The following is a 20,643-nucleotide window of genomic DNA, read 5'->3' on the forward strand; positions in this document are numbered from 1 at the left end:
TGCTGGATGGCAATACCTACAGGAATGTATTTACATTTCCTCATTCCTTAATGAGAATGCAGTAGATACCATGCATGCTTGCATGCTTACCCTAAGCTTTCGGCCAAACACGTTGACTTTTCCCTGGGTTTGCTCTTTCCGGAATCGCCACTCCACCAGGTTCTGCCCATTCTCCCCTGGGAGGGTCATGTTTCTCTTTGCCATGGTCGGGTTGGCAGTGCCAGCCAGCACGTGCGGCTCTGTCTGGTAGTGTGAATCCAGGCCGCTGGCGTACAGGATTCTCAGGGAGCCGTCATAACCAATCTGGTAGCTATTTCTTAACTGATCTGGAAAGGCCAAAAAGAGAATTACAGGTTGCCTGTCTGGGTTAAGACTCTGCCTTTGTTCTGCACACTTTATGCAGTATGTTCATGTAACATCTTGACCTCACATAACTGACCCAACGGTAATTAATAAACAGCCAGGGTGAGATTGTTAAGAATATCTGTATCACATAGGAGCACAAATGCCTTTTGGACTATCATCAGAGTTACTTAAACACTTAAAAAAATCCCATCCTTACAGTATCTTTTTCAGACTGGCACAAAACTTCTTCTGATGTTCCATTAGGCATTTTTGGCCTAATCCTAAGCGTATATGACTACTCACTTTTGCAAGGATGTGGTTGCTCGGACATCACATGCTATATTTTAAAGCTAAAATCTCACTTCATGCTATTTCTGTGCCTGTTTCCCTTTCAATCCATCTCTTCTTAAGATTCCTTTTTTAATACAAAGTGGGTATTCTCACTACTTTCCATAGATGTTAATAAGAGCTATTAGAAAACTTACTTAATTCTACCTTTGTTGCAACTACTTCTTTCCCTGAACAGTTCTTTCTATAAACTGAGTTGTGTAAAAATGTGTATGTATCATACCTTCCTCCAAACAGTATGCCCCTAAAATATCACTTCTATTTGGAGCCTCTTGTACCACAAGAAAACCATTTTCAGGCTGAGAAATCTTTTGTTTACAGTACCTTGAACCATGGTATAGAAAGAATCTATTGATGACAAATTGGAAGTGATGCTGACATCTTCCTCTCTGCTGGATGACTCAATGTCCACTGTAATGGCCCTTTCCATTTCCCCATGAAGATTAGTGACGACTCCAGTTGGGAATGTAACGTTTGTTAGACGGCCCTCGCTATCGTAGCTAAAAAAAAAAAAAAACAACCCAGAAAAAAAAAAAAAGTCCAGAAATGATACACAGCAGGAACAAATTGTTTTCACTTACAAGTAAAATGAACAAAAATACCAGCTACTCATATTGTTAAGGCACTTTTGCTTTTTTTTTTTGTGCATGGGATAGGCGCAGCAAAGACTTCAAACGTGCTTTGAAGTTGTCAAAAGACTGCTTAGCATACAGCAGCCTCAATGGTGATAGCAAGAGCAAACAGATGGATCTTCAGCTCTGCATATTATTCTTTGAAGTGTGACCAGATCCTGCTGCACATCTAATTCACCATTTCAAAGGAAGCATATTTACTGGTGCTAAATTCTGTAGCATTCTGTACACACTCCCTGTTACTGGACTAGATTTTGCTGTTATTGTAGAAGTCCTCAAAATTTTTTGTAAAAAGAGTATCTTAATAAGAGTGTCTCTTGGGTCTTTCCTATTCAATGATTATGCAGACCACCTGTCCTCCTGTTCCTGAGTGCTTAACATCCCTCATATTACTAAGACACAGAATCTGGAGTGATATTTAGTCTACTTAAACTGCTCATAGCAGGAAACCAGAACAGCTAGCATCTATAGCTTGTTAACTGCCTGTGGATCATAGTTTTAAAACTGTGATACAAACCATGTGGGAGGTGAGTGTTTGTTTTTCTGGCCCTACTTACATTTATTTAAACCAACAGCTGTACATCCATTTAATATTAATAGGTAGATAAAATTTCTGTAATTGAAATAGATCTATGGTATCTAAACTATGTCTTTTCTTATGCTGTGTTAAGGATACTCCATTGGTACATGACCAGAGACCACGCTCACATCCAAACGTGCATTGTGGTCACAGTGTAGAGAGAGGTAAGGCATTACATCAGCTTCTTGGTCATAAAACTTGTCTTCAAGATTAGCTCTTCCAGTACTAAAGTTTTAATTCATCAGCCTAGCTGTTCAGCTGAAGCTCCTTTTTTAGGAATATAGCCTGCCTGTACCTGCAATGGAGAGAAACAAGTATCCAGAGGATGATTCCATGCCCACATATGACCTGTTTGCCCTTAGGAGTTTTCCATCCCTCTCCTGTGACCATGTAGCGGGAAGCTGAAGGAAGCCTTAGCCTCTTAAAGTAACTAGAACGTGACCCTGCAGGTCCTCACAGCGCGCTAGACATTTCATGCTGACAATTAGCATCAAAATGATTCCTTCTGGGAAAGAAAAGCAAAACCAAAAAAAGCCCCCCAAAAGCCTCAAGCGTATCACTGAGGCGACAGAAACTCTTTTTCTTAAATTGAAAGAATTAATCCCCAACAGTTTTAACCCACACCACACTAACTTTCTCTGAACAGTGTAAGTATTGCACATCATTGCTGTAACTGAAAGGATTAGGTTAAAAAATGGTTTTTTCCAGTTTGCCTACTCTGTAGATTTGACAGCTTTTTGCATACAGTCATTTCCATCCTTTTAACACAGTTGATTTCCTTTGTTTATGTAAGACTTTCACTTAGCAACAGGGAAAAGAAAAGAATGTTTAAAGATCAGAAAGCATACTGCAAGCCAGGGAAGTCAAGTGGGGAAACTTATTTTTTGAAGTTAAGTACATTTCAAGATAATGGGTTTTCTTTCAGTGTATTTCTAGCCCTAATTGTGGCTCTTTTGCACACACTGGACTTGGCAAGCTGACATACTGCATTTATGCAGGAGACCAAAGCAAATGTACCGATGTTACTTGTGCATGATTGTGCCTGCTAGCCTATTCATGACCTTCAGTCTCATTCCTCAGTTCCAAGAACTTATTTTATTTTCATGCACAACTTCCTTTTGCAGCTCCCTGGGGAACATATATTGTCCAATTAGTGTCCTTTTCTATTTTCCGCTTTATGTTTGAAAATGGTATCAAATTACTTTGTTGGGAATTACTTGCATCCTTTGATTCCAGTAGCCAAGTATTGGTCTTTATTTTGAACAATGCTTACTTAAGCCACAGAAGGTAAGATTTGCCTGTAAGAACTTTATACCCTTTTAATCACAATATCTGTGAGAAATGAATTACCATATTTCCCAGTATACCACTTGGGTTGAAAAAAGCTACACATCAGTAGTATTCAGTGCACTGTGTGGCTTCAGTGCATTCTTATTTCCACATTATTATTTTTTGACTCTGTGCCTACAGTTCCTGAACCGGTCTTGGCTTTCATAAATACCTGAAAGCACATCATGAGCCTGAGATAAGCAGCTAATATTATTACAGTGAGGGAGAGTTCAAAGGGCAGCAAAAATCATGCTACACATTCATGTTCTTAAAAACATGACTTTAAAGCTGCAAGAATCTTTAAAAAGCCATGATTGCTTGGTTCAGGCATCCTAGTGCAAGAAGAAAATGTGACTGAGATGTGAAAGGTAAGAAGAGGATTACTCATGCTTTTATACCCCGGAACAAAAAGAAAAAGGGGAAATAGCCCTTTCTACAATTCACCACATATTCCATTTTAGGATGGATTGCAATGTGTGTCCTTCATTTTGTTCATTTTGCACATCGAATACTAAACTTAGTTTATACTTGCTATCTTTTTGCCCACAATCAAAGCTTTATCAACCACAGCATAGCAACATCACTCATACCTTTGGGCATTCTGCAGCCATTTTTCTTATTACATTCAAATATCCTTGCATTCTGCTGCCAAGGTGAATTTATTCACCCAAGATTGTCAGTTTTAGACTGAGAGATTTCTTTTTATCTGCCTAGTGTTCTAATATTGAAATTGCCCTAAAAGGAATGAGATCTGAAGTCTAGAGGGCGAGTGCCTATATTTGGCATTTCACAGCCTCTTTGATCTTTTCATCCAAAATAAGCTCATGCACACGTGTTACCATGGAGCCCACTGATCCTTCTCCTGTGCCAGGCTCCATAGCAAAGCTGTTCAACCAACCTCTTTCAATTCCTCAAGAGCAAGTCGCACATAAACTTTTGAAGAATCTAAACTGGGAACTTGCTTCCTGGGTGTGACCTCATGTGCATTAATCCCATCAACTCATTTCCTTTTGCATTAATGAAACAATCTTCATATTTGGTCAATAACTAAGAAGACAGCAGTGGGGGCAGCTGCCACCACCACTAGCTGAAGTTCCTCTTAGATCAAATTATTTTTCTTCTTTAGGGTGATCTGCCACTGCCAGATAGTTTTCCACTTCTGCAGTGAGAATTTCTCAGAGATAATGATTATCAGCTTCCCAGATTCTTGACCTTTTGCACTTCACCTGCTGGAAGTCTCTCTTCCATTGCTCCTCTCCTTCAGTTTTAATTACATGCCTTCCCAGACCATTTTCTGTTCTAGGCTATGTAGGACACTTACTTTGCAGCAGTAACTTCCTGGTAAGCCTTGCCACAGATGGAAATGTCCTACTTTCTTTATTTCTGACTCATTTCTCAAGTGCATTGTATCTTAGTCTGTAGCACATTTAGCTCAACCCCAACTTGCAGAGAATTATTAATGTTTTATATCAGAAGTTACTTCAATGTAAAATAGGAAGCTGTCGAAATAAAGTGTATAGTAAAGGCTGCTCCTAAAGCCAGTTGCTAAGTTTTTTCACAGACCTCTGCAGCACACTCCCTTAACAAAGTAAATTCTGTAGTTGGTGTTTTTTTGTTTGTTTTGGGTTTTTTTTGTGTTTTGTTTTGCTATTGTAAACATGCCAGGTTGAAACGCAAGGCACATCAGTTCCTGCACGTTTCAGACAACAAGACATACAGTCCAAATGTACATTATGTATTTCTTTAAAAACTGGTTGCAGATTATACTATCAGTTGGGATAATGTAATAGAAAAATGAGGCATAAATGCATTTCATAATATAGACGTATAATTTTGACAGTAGAAGTAAAAGCAGTGTTACACTCTCACTCTAAACACATCAGAGGTATTTCCTCTGTGCATCTCAAATTACCAAGAGTGGCTAAAAAATTTACGGAACATTACCCTACTTGTTTCAAACTATTAATGGGGAGACTTATTTACCAGAGTGCTGCTTCTTGGCAGATAAGAACAGAAGGTTCAAAGTTGATGCTTGGGAGTGCAACATGCTGTTGTTTTAGGTGCATACCATGTTGACAGCATACTGAAAAATCTGTCCTAACCCGGCACCAAAATGTCTCCTTTGGCTTGTTGAGGCCATCAAGTTACATTTACATAGAGGACCTTTGTCTTTAAAATTGAGGAGTTTTGGCTTCCAGATACATTCTTTCATTTGCATTCACCCTCATAGCACATTGCAGGTTTAGTCCCTCCTAAATAATGAATTCAAAGTTGGAAAACTATAGAGTAAAGAAAAGCCACTTGAACAGCACTTTCACTGCGTGCTCAACCAGTATCAAAATGGTTATCTTGCCAATCAAAAGACAGAGCCCACAGTTTATATACCATCACTTTTATTATAATTTCATCACATGTTTGGAGCTCTCCTGTCCTCCACTGGTTTAAAATTGGGCATGGCAACTTACTGGAAGCTCTAGTTCTGGCCACCTTTAACCATTACGTGGGCTGCTGAAAGAAAGGAAAAAACTTTCAACTTGAACATAATGAAATTTGCTGGTTTTTTTACTCCATTTCTACATTGCTTTTGTCATTTTGATATGCATTTTTGCTTTTATATATCTGAAGAGGGACTGAATAAGCCTGCTAAGAATGAAAAAGGTGAGAATAATCTACAGATGCATGGATAGACAAATTATTTCCTCTTTTATTTTTTTAATGTATTTTTATGTAGTCTCATTGAAATACACACTTCAGTGGATCCATATCTACTCATTTATAACCTGCCTTTAAAAAAAGAAAAAAAGTAATTGAAATACTGTATGTAAATATTCCTTTCTTTCCACACAGTGTATTTGACATCTCAGAAGGTTTAACATCTTACTTGTGATTTCACAGTACAAATAGATCAGGAAACCTGAAATATTAAAGTATAACTTCCTTTGGAGGAAGTTTTTTTTTTTTTTAAAAATGAACAATAAAAGATATGATGGCGGTATGTCTTCCTAATATTGTTTTGTTTTCCTTAACAAGAAGAAAGCAAATGACAAATTCATGTATGTTTGTCGCTTGTAAATTATAACAAGTGGATTTTTTAAAAAAATATTATTATTGTCTAAGAAGGGATAGCATTTTTCCTTTGTTCTTATCTGGAATATTGTTAAGCATGAGAAGAAATGCAGCCAAGAGGGCCAACCATGTCTGGGGGGGCATCAGGCAAAGCATCACCAGCTGGTCCAGAGAGGGGATTGTCCCACTCTGCTCTGCACTGGTGTGGCCTCACCTTGAATATTGTGTGCAGTTTTGGGCACCACAATATAAGATATTCAGCTATTAGAGAGTGTCCAAATGAGGGCAACAAAGATAGTGAAGGGTCTTGAGGGGAAGTCATGTGAGGAGTGGCTGAGGTCACTTGTGTTCAGCCTGGAGAAGAGAAGACTGAGGGGAGACCTCACTGCAGGTACAACTTCCTTGTGAGGGGAAGAGGAGGGGCAGACACTGATCTCTGGTGTGTGGTGACCAGTGACAGAACCTGAGGGAATGGCGTGAAACTCTGTCAGAGGAGGTTTCAGTTGGATGATAGGAAAAGGTTCTTCATCCAGAGGGTGGTCATGCATTGGAACAGACTCCCCAGTGAGATGATCACAGCACCAAGCTTGACAGAGTTCAAGGAGTGTTTGTACAATGCTCTCAGGCACATGGTGTGATTCTTGGGGTTATCCTGTGCATTAGTCAGGGCCAGGAGTCGGACTTCAATGATCCTTAAAACTCAGGCTATTCTATGATTCTATAAAAAAAAAAAATCAATATTATTTGCAGCCTTACAGAATTCTAAATATATGGGGGGGGGGGAGGGGGGAAGCTTCCTTCCCTTTCCTTCCTGCTTTATTCCTTTTCCCTCTTTCTCTCCTTTTCCCTTCCTCTTTTCCCTTCTGTTGTATCTACCTCAGAGAAAACAGTAGATGAACAGGAATAACAGAAAATAGGTCCAGAAGTGACTCTAGGAAAGAGCTAAATTAAACTATGGCTAGCAGCCCAATTCTGGGCAAGAATTTATAGGTCTAGTTGTTTTTTAATGGAATTTGGGCAGAAAGTGCCCAAAAACCCAGAAGCTAGAAGGTCATTAAAAGTATTAGGATCAGCTAAATTTCTCTGTCCTTTCCAACCAAGTGTCAGACAACTCAAGCTTAAATTTGAGTGGCTGGTTTATTTGCCCTGTTCCTTTATCTGATGGCTTTTCCATGGGGAAAGGGTCTTTATCCTGTTTTCATCTGGGAAAGTCTTATGCAACTGTTTGCACAGCTGATTAAATAACTCAGGTAATGGTCTTTTATCTTAGCAATGTGGTCAGGACAAATTTTTCAGCCCAAGTTTAATGAAGAGATTTCTTCAGCTGGAAAGTGATTGACAATTTGTCTTTTCACCTTATCCTGTTATAACTGCAGCTCTTGAGGCTTTTTGTTTTTTGGTGTGTCTATTTTGCCATAATGTTAAAAGGACAGTTTTCAGTCTTTTTGTAAACTGGCATTCAGCACACCAGAAGTGAACAATTCACTTAAATAGGCCTTTTTTGACAGCCATAACTCATTTGCAAAACAACAGGCACACTCTGAACGAGAATCACTGCAGGAAATGTGTCTGTTGGAAGGGGAACTCAAAGAAATGAATCAACCCTTTTTCCATGATAGCTTGTTCACTTCTGTATGGAGAAGGTTTTGATGCTCATTTTCCATTTCATTGCACAATCAGGCAAACAAGCTCGAGTCCACTGCTTGTGCTGAAGTAAGACTGACCACCTTCACAGCCTAATCCAAAATGACTTCCAGGTATTTGGAGACAGGTATCTGGGGAGAGAGGTGCTTTGCAGCAAAAGAAGAAATACATCACTTTAGCATGCTGGGACTGCTTTACTTTGTGCCAGAAGACTGCCAAACTTCTCAATCATTGCTGTACGGCACTGCAGTCCTCCACACTGTGCTGATTGCTGCAGCAAGCACCTGCTATGTATATTCTCACAAAGATTCTCAAAACCAAGAAGTCTTTCATAACTCACAGATCTGACACACATCTTACATGCAGAAGAACTTGCACAGATAAATAGCGTTAATGCTGATGGTGTTTTCTGAAGAGATGGAAGAATAACTCCAGTGTATGTGATGGGAGAAGGGGTGCACTTGGAGCAGTGGGATGTAGGCAGTGTAGCTTACACGAGTTTGTTTTTTTTTTTGTTTGTTTGTTTTTTTTTTTTTTTTTTTTTTTTTTTTTTTTTTTTTTTTTTTTTTTTTTTTTTTTTTTTTTTTTTTTTTTTTTTTTTTTTTTTTGTTGTTGTTGTTTTGTTTTTTTTTAATTTTGAAAAGTAAAAACTCCGTGAAGGTGTTTTTACAGGGTCACAAAAAATGGACATAATCAACATATTCAATTATGTTTGAAAAGCAAATTAACAGGAAAACGAAATTATATGGCTGTTTTTTTTTTCTTTTAGGACAATGGAATACCAAGACAGTAAACAATTATTGCTAGATTCAGGTTCTGTGGTTAATTTAGATATAGAATATATATATTTTATATATAATATGTATATAATTTAGAATAACATCCTTATTCCTTTAGAGCACAAGTCACATCCAACCAATGCAGGCTTCAGAAGTGAGGCTTCAAAATGTGTTTGAATACAGAATGACTGAAAATAGAGAACAGCCTTTTCACATGCAGCCCAGAGCTGCCCCTCCACCCTCACTGCAGCAGGTTCCCCGTAAAGACAGTGTGAAGGAGTATGAGTTAGCTTGACTGTAGCCTCCCTGACTTCTGTTTGACAAAGAAGTCAACATGGAACAAGAATATTAACATGTTAATAACTGAACAAATGGCATTATTAAGTCCTTAATAAAGCCAGAAGTGAAAGGGATACTTTCAGGAGCCTGAGCAGAGCTGACTGGATTGACAATGCAGAGCATTTATGTCATTAATATGAACAAAACTGTTTTTTTTGGCTGAACTACCCTTACTTCTGAGTGCTTTCCAAAACCACAGAGACATCACATGCTGATTTTCTTGACAGAAATCAAAGCAATTATTCTTTTCTCATACATATAAGATGTACTAATATTGCTATGTGTCTTCAGCATTGCTATTTTGATATTATTATCTATTCAATGGTTTCCCAGGTCTGCTTTTATTACTTACTCTAGTTCTAAGGGAAAAGGAACAGTAACATTTGAGAATGAAGAAACAGTTAAATGTCTATTAGATGAGACACTACTGCTATCAGGGCAATTATGGGACACACTGCACTTCACTGAAAAAATTTCACATTGCTATCTAATGTTATATATTAATGGATTATTTTTAACATGGCTGTTTCTTTCATTAAACAGAATGAGTCCGAAACAACAAGTTTGTGTGCTCTACTGTCCGCACAAGCCTTGAAAGACAAATTATGTAACATATATATTGTTATATAACATTATATATTACTACAGTATTATAATTATAAAATTACTCTAAAGTTGAGTTACAGTTCCAGTTTAGAAAATTGTGAGATTATAACCTCTGTTCTTTGAAGAAAGTTGAAAACAGGAATTTAAAAAATATATTTAATGATTTATCTTAAGAAGAAACGTGGTAGGTATGGTCAGCAAGCACAACCATCACTAAGTTCCTCTCAGAAATTGCTTGTTGCATGAAATATGGTTACATACTTGTGTAGTACTGATGTATCCAGGGGAAAGTTCAAAAAATCAAATCAAACATGCCAACTTGATATTTTTCTCTACAAGTTCTCTTCGGGTAGGGGCGATACTTAGCTTGTTTGAATAGAGGGGAAGAGTTTTAATTGCCTTTTGGCCAGCATTGCTCCCATGAGTCTGCATGAAGAGGTGAGAGAGGGTTATGCCTACTAAATCTTCAGTTTCTGTCCTGCTGGGAGGAGGAGAAGCAAATATGCTTTAAAAGAGAAATACATGTATTGTGTGCTGCACTGTGCCAGACAATGTGGATAAAGGGACACTTGGGCAAGGACTGGATATCCCAAAACTATTCTCACAAAGACAGTTCAGAGACAGTTAAGAATGAAGAGAATATGTCTTTTGTTGCCTGATTATATATTATATGGGAAGATTAAAGACATTGCACTTGTAAGTCACAGTTCGCAATAAGGGGCTCGTGATGCCACAAAAGTCAATGCAAGAACATGATAATCAGCTAAACAAAACTGCTTGAATGACTATGGTTAATTACTTTATAGCCACTCTGTTTTACACTGATGAGGCAAGAAGCAGCAGCAGTAAAACCAGAAGGTACAAAGGCTGCTGATGGTAAAAGGATAAAAATACCTAAAAAGCACAGTGATACCAAGGAAATTTGGATAATGTTGTTTAGCAGTGGTAAAAAATCCAATTACAATTTTGTACAAAGTTCTGGTAGTTGTAAGAAATCAGAATCAGATTAGAATGAAAGCCCTAAAACTGCAAGGAAAAAGAAGACTAGATATTTTTAGATATTTATATTACTGAAATATAAATGGAATAAAAAATGAACACAAATAGAAACAAAAATATTACAGGAAAATGAAACCCCACAAATGTTATAAGAAATGGTATAGAAATATTGATTACGAAAACTGAATTTTTAACCTCTTAATATACAGTAAAAGTGGAACTGGATTAACACTGCTATTGGGGGATAATTTTCATCTGATCAAAATTAAATACTTGCTTTTATCTAAATGAAATCTTTCAGCATAAGTTCCATAGACTCTTCCATAGCCCAGTCTTGGTATTTTCAAGTCAGACTCCACAAGCAACGAATTAAGATGAAGCAAGAGGAAAAACTGCAAAATGTCATCTGTTCTCTGTTGCCAAATGCTGACAGTTACAGATGATGTGCCTGGTACTTGGGGAAACTAAGCAAGTCCAAGCCAGAGGCAATATCTTATTCTGTATCACAGAGTTTTTGGTAAACCACAGCACTGTTATTAAAAGCGTAAAATGCAAAGGGTGATATTCTGTAGCACACAGTGAAAATAAGATTTTTGCCTGAGATTTACTCTAGTCTATAAATTATTGCAAAGATTTCATATTCTTCATGATTCCGCCACCTTTCTAGAATAGCTGGAAAGCTCGTTAATTTAACTGTGGGAGCAAAGTAAACTTGTAAGGGCTCTGCTTGCTAAGGTCATTCTCTTTGCTTTCTGTTGCATTCCCTTGGAGACAAAGATTGAGTAGAGGAAGGAGGAGGGGAAGGAGAAGACAAACGAGCTCAGGGCACGAAGTGCCTGGGGAAACATTGGATGGACTGTCAAAAGATACAGGAGGGGATTGAAAAGAAATGCACTGTTGGGAAAGGAAAAGCAGGGAAGCCAAACACACCTTAGGGAAAAAATGGAAGATGTGGGAAGGAGCAAGATACAAGGTAAGAAAGTAAGGAAACATAATAGGAGGTCTGGAAAGCAAAAAAAGAGACATGGAAGAAAGGCAGTGAATTTCCAGGGAAAAGGAGCCATCTTAGTCTGGATTAGATCTCTGCCTGCTGAAACTGCTTCTAAAAGAAGAGGAAGGCAAAAGGAGAGAAGGTTGAAAAGAGACAAGAAACAGTGGCTATTGGAATTTTTTCAGGTGCTGGAGCAGGTCCAGAGAAGAGCAACGAGGCTGGTGAAGGGACTCGAACACAAGTCCTATGAGGAGAGGCTGAGGGAGCTGGGGTTGTTTAGCCTGGAAAAGAGGACACTCAGGGGAGACCTCATCACTCCATCACTCTCCATAACTACCTGAGAGGCGATTGCAGCCAGGTGGGGGTCGGTCTCTTCTCCCAGGCAACTATCAGTAAGACAAGAAGGCATGGGCTTAAGCTCTGCCAGGGGAGGTTTAGGTTGGATATTAGGAAGAAATTCTTTACAGAGAGTAATCAGACATTGGAATGGGCTGCCCAGGGAAATGGTGGATTCTCCGACCCTGGAGGTTTTTAAGATGAGACTGGATGTGGCACTGAGTGCCATGGTCTAGTAACCAGGATGGTGTTGGATCAAGGGTTGGACTTGATGATCTCAGAGCTCTTTTCCAACCCAAGGCTTTTTAGGCATTCGCTTCTGATACTTCAAAAATTTAGGTCCACCAGGTGCACCTGGTTTAGCCATCTGTATGTAAACTTAGAATGGAAACTGCTACACAGAAATAATGTCATGTAGGCTACTGAGGAAGTGTCATTTCCAAAATGCTAATATGCATATAATTATCTTAACTTTTAAGATTTATCTGTTTAAATGTTCATATTATGCATACATAATATGCAGTTACAGTTAATAGTTTCCAGCTCAGATATCTCACAAATTTACAACAGAATTTGATTAGGCTGATTAGTTTTATACCTTGTATAATATTATAATTCCATTATAAAGCCCTAATCTGGATGACTTTTAGCTTCATATGGCTCCATTGGTTTTTTTGTATGCATGCATTTTCAGTAATTTTTATAAATGCTCTGTTAATATCATTGTTATTTAGCAAGTTTTTAGACCTTCAAAAACCTGAAACATTTACTATGAATTTGAGTAACAGTGCCTCACAGAACTATGCATTCTTGAAATATAAGGTGTTAGTTTTGATCAGCAGACTAAAATCCTTAACAAAATAGAACTTTGCAAATCCATTTTGCCATAAAGAGATTAAAAAAACCCAAAGTCTGTAAACAAAGAAAACAGATTATCTGATATCCTAATTCAAGCTAGTACTAATAATTTCACTGTAAAAAATACAAAGAGTCTTAAAAAAATATTTCCTGTATGTCAGTCTTTCCCTTTTTCAGGCAAAGAAAAGACTAAACCCAATAAATTATAGATTAATTAGTGTCCAGGCTACATGAAATAAAGAAGTAATCTTCTTTTGGTTCTGATATTAGTGTGACTTAAACTGTGGAAAAAAGCCATGAAAAAACCCAAAGCCAAACGTTTTAGTATGTGCCAGAGCAGTGATTGCCAACTTTTGGGATGCAATCTTTTTTCAAAGATTTCCTCTTTTCACTGAAAAGTTGCTCTGGAAAAGGAAAAAAAAGATTACATTGTTTTCATAAATCTGTTCTCAAATCACTGAGAATTAGCTGAAATGATCTAAGTTCTTTGGATCCATGATCAAGTTATACAACCAGATTTGCACAGGAAAATAGGCAACAAAGCTATTCCTGAATTGTGCCAAAAGCTGAACTTTTTACTGCTAAACCCACACGTATCTTCCCTCCACGTATCTTCTGCCATTGAAACAGATGTGTGAAAACCAAAAGGTGAAACAACCCAGCCACATTCAAAGCTAGTTGAAAAATGGCATTTCTAGTCCACTGGACATTCAGACAGTTGAACATTCTTAACTGTGAGTGGGAAGAAAGTCTAAATTCACCATGGAATATAAATTCTATCATCTTAAAATATTTTGAGAATTTGAATAATATAGTAAATAAAATATGTAAATAAACTGTGATGTTAAAGGAAAATGCATCCAGCTCTGAAGCTGAAATATTGTGCTATTGCTGCAAGGAAGTCAGAACGATTTCTTATAATTTCTTATGCCTCACCTGACATTTGAGGGAAACCTCTCTGTTTTAAAAAGAGTGCATTTTTTTCAACAGAAAACACTGCAGCTGAAAATGTTTTAGTCCATACTACCTACAAATGTGAATATGGAGAAGCTGAGGGATACACGCTTGTACATCATGTCAGCCCCACACAAGCCCTTCTATGACACACGTGGTTGCCATCTATTTTGGCAATAGTAGCAAAAAACTCTAGAAACCCAGACTTGTCAGATTTAATGTTACAAATCATCAGCACCAAAAAGTCACAATAATACTTGATCTTAGAATAAAAAATTGCAAAATACTTGTGTTTACAACTATCTTTCTTCAAAAGGGAAATATACTGACACAAATTTGGTGTATGGGGATTTTATGTTAAAAAGAAGCAAGCAGCTATGATGCCCGATGGATGTTTTTAAAGAATGCTGTTTTGGCAAGAAAAATAACAGTGCTTTCCTCCCCCCCATCACCCCCCGCCCCCTTTATTCCCTGTAGCTTTACATAATCAGTGCATTTTTTTTTTTTATTTTTGGTATTAACTTGTACAGAGCATCATAGAAAACATTACTGGAAGGGACCTTGAGGGGTCATGTGATCTAACTTCTACCCCAAGGCAGGATCTGTTCTTCCTGCGTTGGTCCTGAAAGATGTCTAATCTGTTCTAAAAGACAGTCTGTGAAGGGCAAGGGGTCACTATCATTGTTGTCTGCTCCAGGGCTCCAAAATCTTCACCGTGAAGTTTTTCCAAATGTCTAATCTGAATCTTCCTTGTTGCAATTAAACAGATTACTGCTTCACCATGGCTACAGGGAGGAGATAAATATCTTTGCCTCTGTGAAAGCCTCATACACTTGCAAATTCAGGGAGAGTGAAATTGCCTAGCTTTCTCTGCAATTATTTCAGCTTGGGAATTCTAACGAGATGTTGGTCGGAGGTAATTGTTCAGGAAGTGCATAAGCAGCAGCTTGGAAATAATACTAATACTTACTGAGGGGAATAGCCTGCCCTTTGGGTTCTCTGCAAGGCAGCTGGACATAACCTAACTCAGACCAGAAAGCCTGCATGAAAGCAGATCAGGTGTGAAAGATGGCTATTTACAGAGTCAGGAAATAGCTATGTACTTCATGACACACAGTACCCTAAATTCTCCCTATGAGGAAAAATACAGACCTATCAATCCCTTAATAGTGAATATAATATCCACTTTTTTGTGATCATGCAGACGCCATTAAGACACATTCAGGAGCCACCAGCTACTTCTGTGGTACACCGCAGTAGGCTACACAAAAACTACAGGCAACATGGTGAGAAATTACCGCCCTGATTAAAACTCTAGGTCCTCAATTAGCCAGTATGAATGCCAGCACGATTTAAAGTGCCTGCTGTACCCAGCAGATGCCTTAATTTCTGTACAGGACTTCACTATCCCCCAAACTGACTGTCTTGCCCAACTCGCCTACTGGAAACAAGTGGTTGTGTGTGTCACAGTTAAACACCAAATTTACTCTGCGGAAATAGAGGGCTACTCCCAGCCCACCTAAAGCTGTGCTTTGGCTTCTCAGCATACAGAACAGGGCTAACTCATGAGACGGAGAACACATGCCCTCCCAGTTGAACACATTCTCATTTCTCTGTGTATCCTCGCTGTGCTTTTGTGTCCTCTTGGCAGGACCTAAAAAGATACGCAGCGGATGCACCAAGGCACAATTAAATATTACAGATGTGTGCTAATGCTTTGGGAATGTGCCCGCTACCAAAGCCCTGCCAATTTACAGATTATTGTAAGAATACCTTAAAACTGGCAGCACCACCATCCCACCTGCTGTCTTTGTTAGGGATCAGCATTTCTAGCCCTGTCTCTACTTCAGGACACAATATGCAGTGAAGCAGCACCTGCTGCTCTTGTGTCTCTGATAGGGATATGTAAAGGCTGGAGAGTAGATACAGGTGCTCAGAGTCCTCCTGCACACTGCCTCAGCCAAATGTACACTGACAGAAATATGAAGTTATCTCAGAACACAGATGTTTGGCTTTGCAGCCACTGACTGACACTGGTACTTTATTTTCTTTATCATGTGTGTTGAATTGAAAGCTTTTTTTTTTAGACTCTGACCTTGGCAGCAGTTGCTACTGCATTTCATCATAAAGATAGGAGAAAAGAAGAGGGGGAAAAAAAAAAAAGAAGAGGGACTTATCGGATTTTCATGATGCCCTTTGTAATCCTGAACAGTTCATCTAAGGGCCCTCTAACACTTTTACTTATCATACTAATGCTCTGTCTTCCACTCCTTCATAGACACCTTTTTACCCAACCTCACCATGTCTTGGATGTGATTTAAAAATACACGTATTTTTACAGTTGGCAGAGATGACTGAAAAAAAACTGAGTTAATTCTACATTGATCTTTTTTGAAATACTAGTTTGTGTTTTAAGCTGTATTTTTGTTACATTTTGCTTAGCATATCAGTTCGCAGCTCAGCTCATCTGGAGATGAAGTCGCCTAGAAAATCTGTATGTGAACTCTGGTTCTACTAGTTTATCTATAAATTGTCATGACCTTTATTAATCAATAGATTTGAGAATTCTGTAAAAGGTTTTTCTAATCTGTCTGTTATGAACAGGCATTGATGACTTAATGACTGTAACACAGGCTAAAGCAATTCACTGAAAAGATTTTTTTCTGAGGTTGGTAAAATTACAAGTCCTACTGTTCCAGTAATACCTCCCACTGTTGTGTTTGCACCTGTACCCGACACGGTGCTGATGGTTTCTGTGTTTTCAGTTTATTCCTACAGGAATGACACTTCTCCTCACGGCCCACATTTCTTTTTTCAGTTTTCTCCAACTGGATCCACCTGTGAGAAGCCCTGCTGTGCCATCCAGGAGATCCTTCCTATTATTAGCCACTCTGTGAAACACAACCTTCTACTACCCACCCAGACTTTTTTTTTGGGGGGGTAGGAGATTATGCAGACAAAAAAAAAAAAGAAATAAAAAAAAAATTGAACAGTGAAGACAAATTTCTTGTCAGTATTTGCTGCAGAGCAATGCCAATCTAATGAGCAAGTGGGATGACAATATAGTTACTGATGCAAATCTACACAACCATGGTTGTCTGCGTTACAAATTTCTTGACAAGAGTGAAATGTTGGCTCACTATTATTTCAAGATATAAAACTGAAGTTCAAAATAATGAATTCAAAATTATTCTATTTAAGAAGCAGCCAGAAAGAGGAAGACAGCATGGGAAATTAAAGATATCTTTCTGTGCTTTTTGTTATCAGGGGTCATTTTTACAGTTACTTCATCAGCCTCGAGAAATACTTTAAATGGTTCTGTAAAACTCAGTAAAACTATAAGATATGTGACTTTATTTTATGTACTTACTCAAAAAAAGTGGTCCAACCCGTCTCATCACTTTTAGTTGCCAGAAGTCCGCTGTTGCCATGGTAGGTAAATAAGACCAGCTCCTGCCCTTGTGCAGTCATGCTTTTCAAACATCCATTAGTGCCTATTGTCAGCCAGATGACTTGGTTATCAGGGGAGACCACTCTTACTGGCATCCGGTTGGGATCCCGTCTGATGCGAAGAGTATTCCCATTGCTATCTGTCACCGCAGTAATGTCATTATCGTTGCTGTAGCTAAAATTATACAGATAGTCTCCGGTGACTAAACTCACAGTGTACTGGTGAGTACCATTGACGTCAAAGATGTAAAGTTCTTGGTCAGTTGGAGAAGCAACTTCATAGAAGTTCATTGAATTCATTAAGGGTTTGTTCTTTGACACAGCCCGTATCCTAATATTTCCCAGATCGGCAATATACAGGGTGCCATCTGGAGACACAGCCAAGGAGGAAGGAGCATTAAGTTTGGCATCTTTAGCGTAGCCATCTCCATTCTGGTAACAGTCACAGTTGACATCATTTTTGCAATCACACTCTGAGGGTATTCCAGCAACTAATGAGATCTCTCCATCAGTTGTGACCTGTCTTATCCTATTAATCTTTTTTTCATCAGTCTCTGTAATGTAGAGTACCCCGCTGTAGGACACGGCAATGGCAGTGGCCGACTCCAGCGTGGTCTGGACAGCGTGCTTTCCCACCGCGTACTCCACCCCAGGAACCTGGCAGTGCATCGGCCTCCCTGCCGCAATGCGAACCTGACGGTTCTCGGTGATCTGCAAAACTACGTTGTTATCCAAAACGTAAATGGAGTTATCCATTGGGTTGATGGCTAAATCTGTAGGCCATTCCAGACGTACCTAAACAAACAGGAGTGTTTTATTGAACAGTTAACCAGTGCAGATTAAATGAATTAATTCACTTTCAGTTTTAGAGAGATCTGTAAGGATATTTTCTGTCTGCTGTAAGCAATCATGACAAAAGAACTCCCATGAATACATGCAGCAAACTGAAGCTTTTCAGGGAGGCGAGGCATCCATTTTATTGAAAACAGCCAGCTGCACTGGAACTATAATACAGGCTGAATTTCCCCTCCAATAAATGCTATACTTTTCTGTATCATAAGTAACTATAGAGACAGATATCAACATCTGAACACGTACTTAACAACAGTACTCATCTTTCATTTTTGTAGTAGCAAGGACTTACTACTTTCCAGATTATGAAACACTGTACTCCATTTTTTGAACATGCCACTACTGACGTCCTTTCTTGCCTACACAAGTTCTTGAGAAAAACAGAAAAATATGGGGGTTTTGTGTAAATCCTCTCATTCCCTCTACTAGGCTAGGGATGTTAGCAATTCAGAAAACATCACCATGCCAAGGTAGTTCTAACAGATAAGCCATTCTCCCAGTATTTACTACCAGGCTTAATGTTTCCTGCTGATAGTTTTGCTGTTCTAAACTGAACTGAGCTTTATGGGCAGAAAAATTGAATACAGCAGCATTTATAGCTAAGAAAATACACTGCAATTCACGACCTTGGAACAGGTTGCTTTCTCCCCCAAATCTGCTGTGAAATATCCATTACACACTCCACCCAGTTTTATTTTAAGGGGCAAGAAAGCAGCATTTCAATTTCTGTCTCCAGCTCAGCTTTCCAAATTAGCAGCAACTGAAAAGTACCTGGCTGATGTGCATGCTGGTATCACAGGTTAGAGGTCGTGCTGAGGTCAGGTCGTTGGAGCCAAGCAACGTCGATATTATTCCATTCTGATCCACTTTTCTGATCATGGTCCCATCAACAAAGTAGATTAACCCATTCTTGTCTATTGCTATTCCTTCAGTGAAGCAAAAAAAAAAAAATTAGGTTTTTTTTGTTGTACTAGAAGTGAATATATTATCCAAAACTAAGGATATAGGTAGTATGTATCTAATGGAAATTGCAGGCAGAAAATCTGGTCTCAGGCAGTAGGTAGTAAAAGAGCTTATTAACCAATATTCAGAATGAAATCTACTACTGTTGATTGCATTTGCTGTTCATTTGCTGTTGTGTGTTGAGAAGGGACTAGCTCTTGAGTTAATAGAAAACATGGGATAAGTGGGACCAAAAGCAATGTGGATTTTACATCTTCACCACTGCCTGCCAAGCACATAATCTAAATGAGCATTTAAAAATGCTCAATAACCACTCAAGCCAAATATTTCCCAAAAAATCAACCCAAACTGATTTCAAAAAAATCAGTCCCCATAATTTTCTTCCTCAGTAGTCTTTCCAGTTGGAAAAAAAAAATACTCAACCCCCCAGTTTTTGAGCCACCTACTAGGTTTAGTAATTAAACATGCTCATGCCCCCAGCCCTGAACTTTTTGCATTATTTTGAAAGTTACAGAGGGAGAACTCTTTTTACCTTTAGGGCTCATGAGAGTTGCCTCCACCGCCTTGCCTCCATCACCACACCTTGCCTCATCGAATGGCAGGCACTGCTCCCCCGTTCCTCCTATCACCTCAGCATTTTTGGTCAGGTCTTTCGCTCCCGTGAGTGACTTGGGCCGATAAATCCTGCGTGTGTTTGTGTCGGACACGTACAAATCTCCTGTCACGGGGTCAGTTGCGAGGTAGTATCTGTGAGCTGGGTTGTTGCTGTAAAGTGGAATTACACATTGCATGTGCTGTAATTAATTGCACCTAACATTGGATCTAGAAGAAAAGGGTTCAGTTCATATTCAATGCGCAGCAATACAGAAAAAGTTAAAGTCAGTGGTGATGCTCTATGCATAGGTAGCACAGGTCATAGCCCCCAAACCTATTTTGGTTCATATTTCTCGTCTGTGTCACAGGCAGCCCAACTCAGACTAATGGCTTGGGGACAGAAGATCCATTTTGTCTGTGACACTCACAGGCCTGTTCAATGCTCTGTATATTACCGACGGTGTGTGCCTCTGTAATAGGCCAAATCAAAATACTGCGGTTTAAAACCTTCCAGAACCTTGAACCAGTTCCAAATTTTGCAGCAGGACCCCAGCCCTCACTGACACTTTGTTGCTATTATCCTACCTGTTTTATTATAATTTACATAAGGCTGCTGAGGTGCATGGTTTAGGTAAGTCATAAACAGATAAGGCAGTTTGAATGATGAATTCACAGGCAAGAGATAAGACATCATTCATAAGTATTTGTTTAATCCACTGCTTTCAAGTACGTGATACGCATGATTTAACACATCTCTTCCACCAGAGCACCGAGCGGAGCTTTTCCATTCTTCTTAACTCAGTCATATTTCAAATAACCTACACATTGGCCCAAAACTGCTAACTATGCCGACACAGTCTTTATTACAGTGAAAATATATATTGCTAACCATTTTCCCAGAAACTTACACTTTGCCTCTCCACTGGTGCCACATAATTGAGAATTACTGTCTTTACTCCCCTGCTGGTGAAAAAACCA

General features: G+C 38.8%; 1 protein-coding gene across 9 annotated transcripts in view; it reads right to left on the reverse strand.

The window, feature by feature from the left end:
- The window catches only part of TENM3 (teneurin transmembrane protein 3), an 869,819-nt gene that overhangs the window by 17,407 nt on the left and 831,769 nt on the right, over positions 1-20,643 (reverse strand). For all 9 annotated transcript variants that reach the window (XM_027879901.1, XM_027879899.1, XM_027879900.1 and 6 more), the window contains 5 exons: positions 19,604-19,836; positions 18,880-19,034; positions 17,177-18,051; positions 1,018-1,193; positions 91-326 (listed from right to left, as the gene is read on the reverse strand). In XM_027879901.1, coding sequence (XP_027735702.1) covers positions 91-326; positions 1,018-1,193; positions 17,177-18,051; positions 18,880-19,034; positions 19,604-19,836 — 1,675 coding nt within the window. The remainder of the gene's footprint in view (positions 1-90; positions 327-1,017; positions 1,194-17,176; positions 18,052-18,879; positions 19,035-19,603; positions 19,837-20,643) is intronic.

The sequence above is a fragment of the Empidonax traillii genome, unplaced genomic scaffold (genome assembly GCF_003031625.1).
Source record: "Empidonax traillii isolate 1590-97213 ecotype Southwest subspecies unplaced genomic scaffold, ASM303162v1 scaffold60:size2069287, whole genome shotgun sequence".
Classification (NCBI taxonomy): domain Eukaryota; kingdom Metazoa; phylum Chordata; class Aves; order Passeriformes; family Tyrannidae; genus Empidonax; species Empidonax traillii.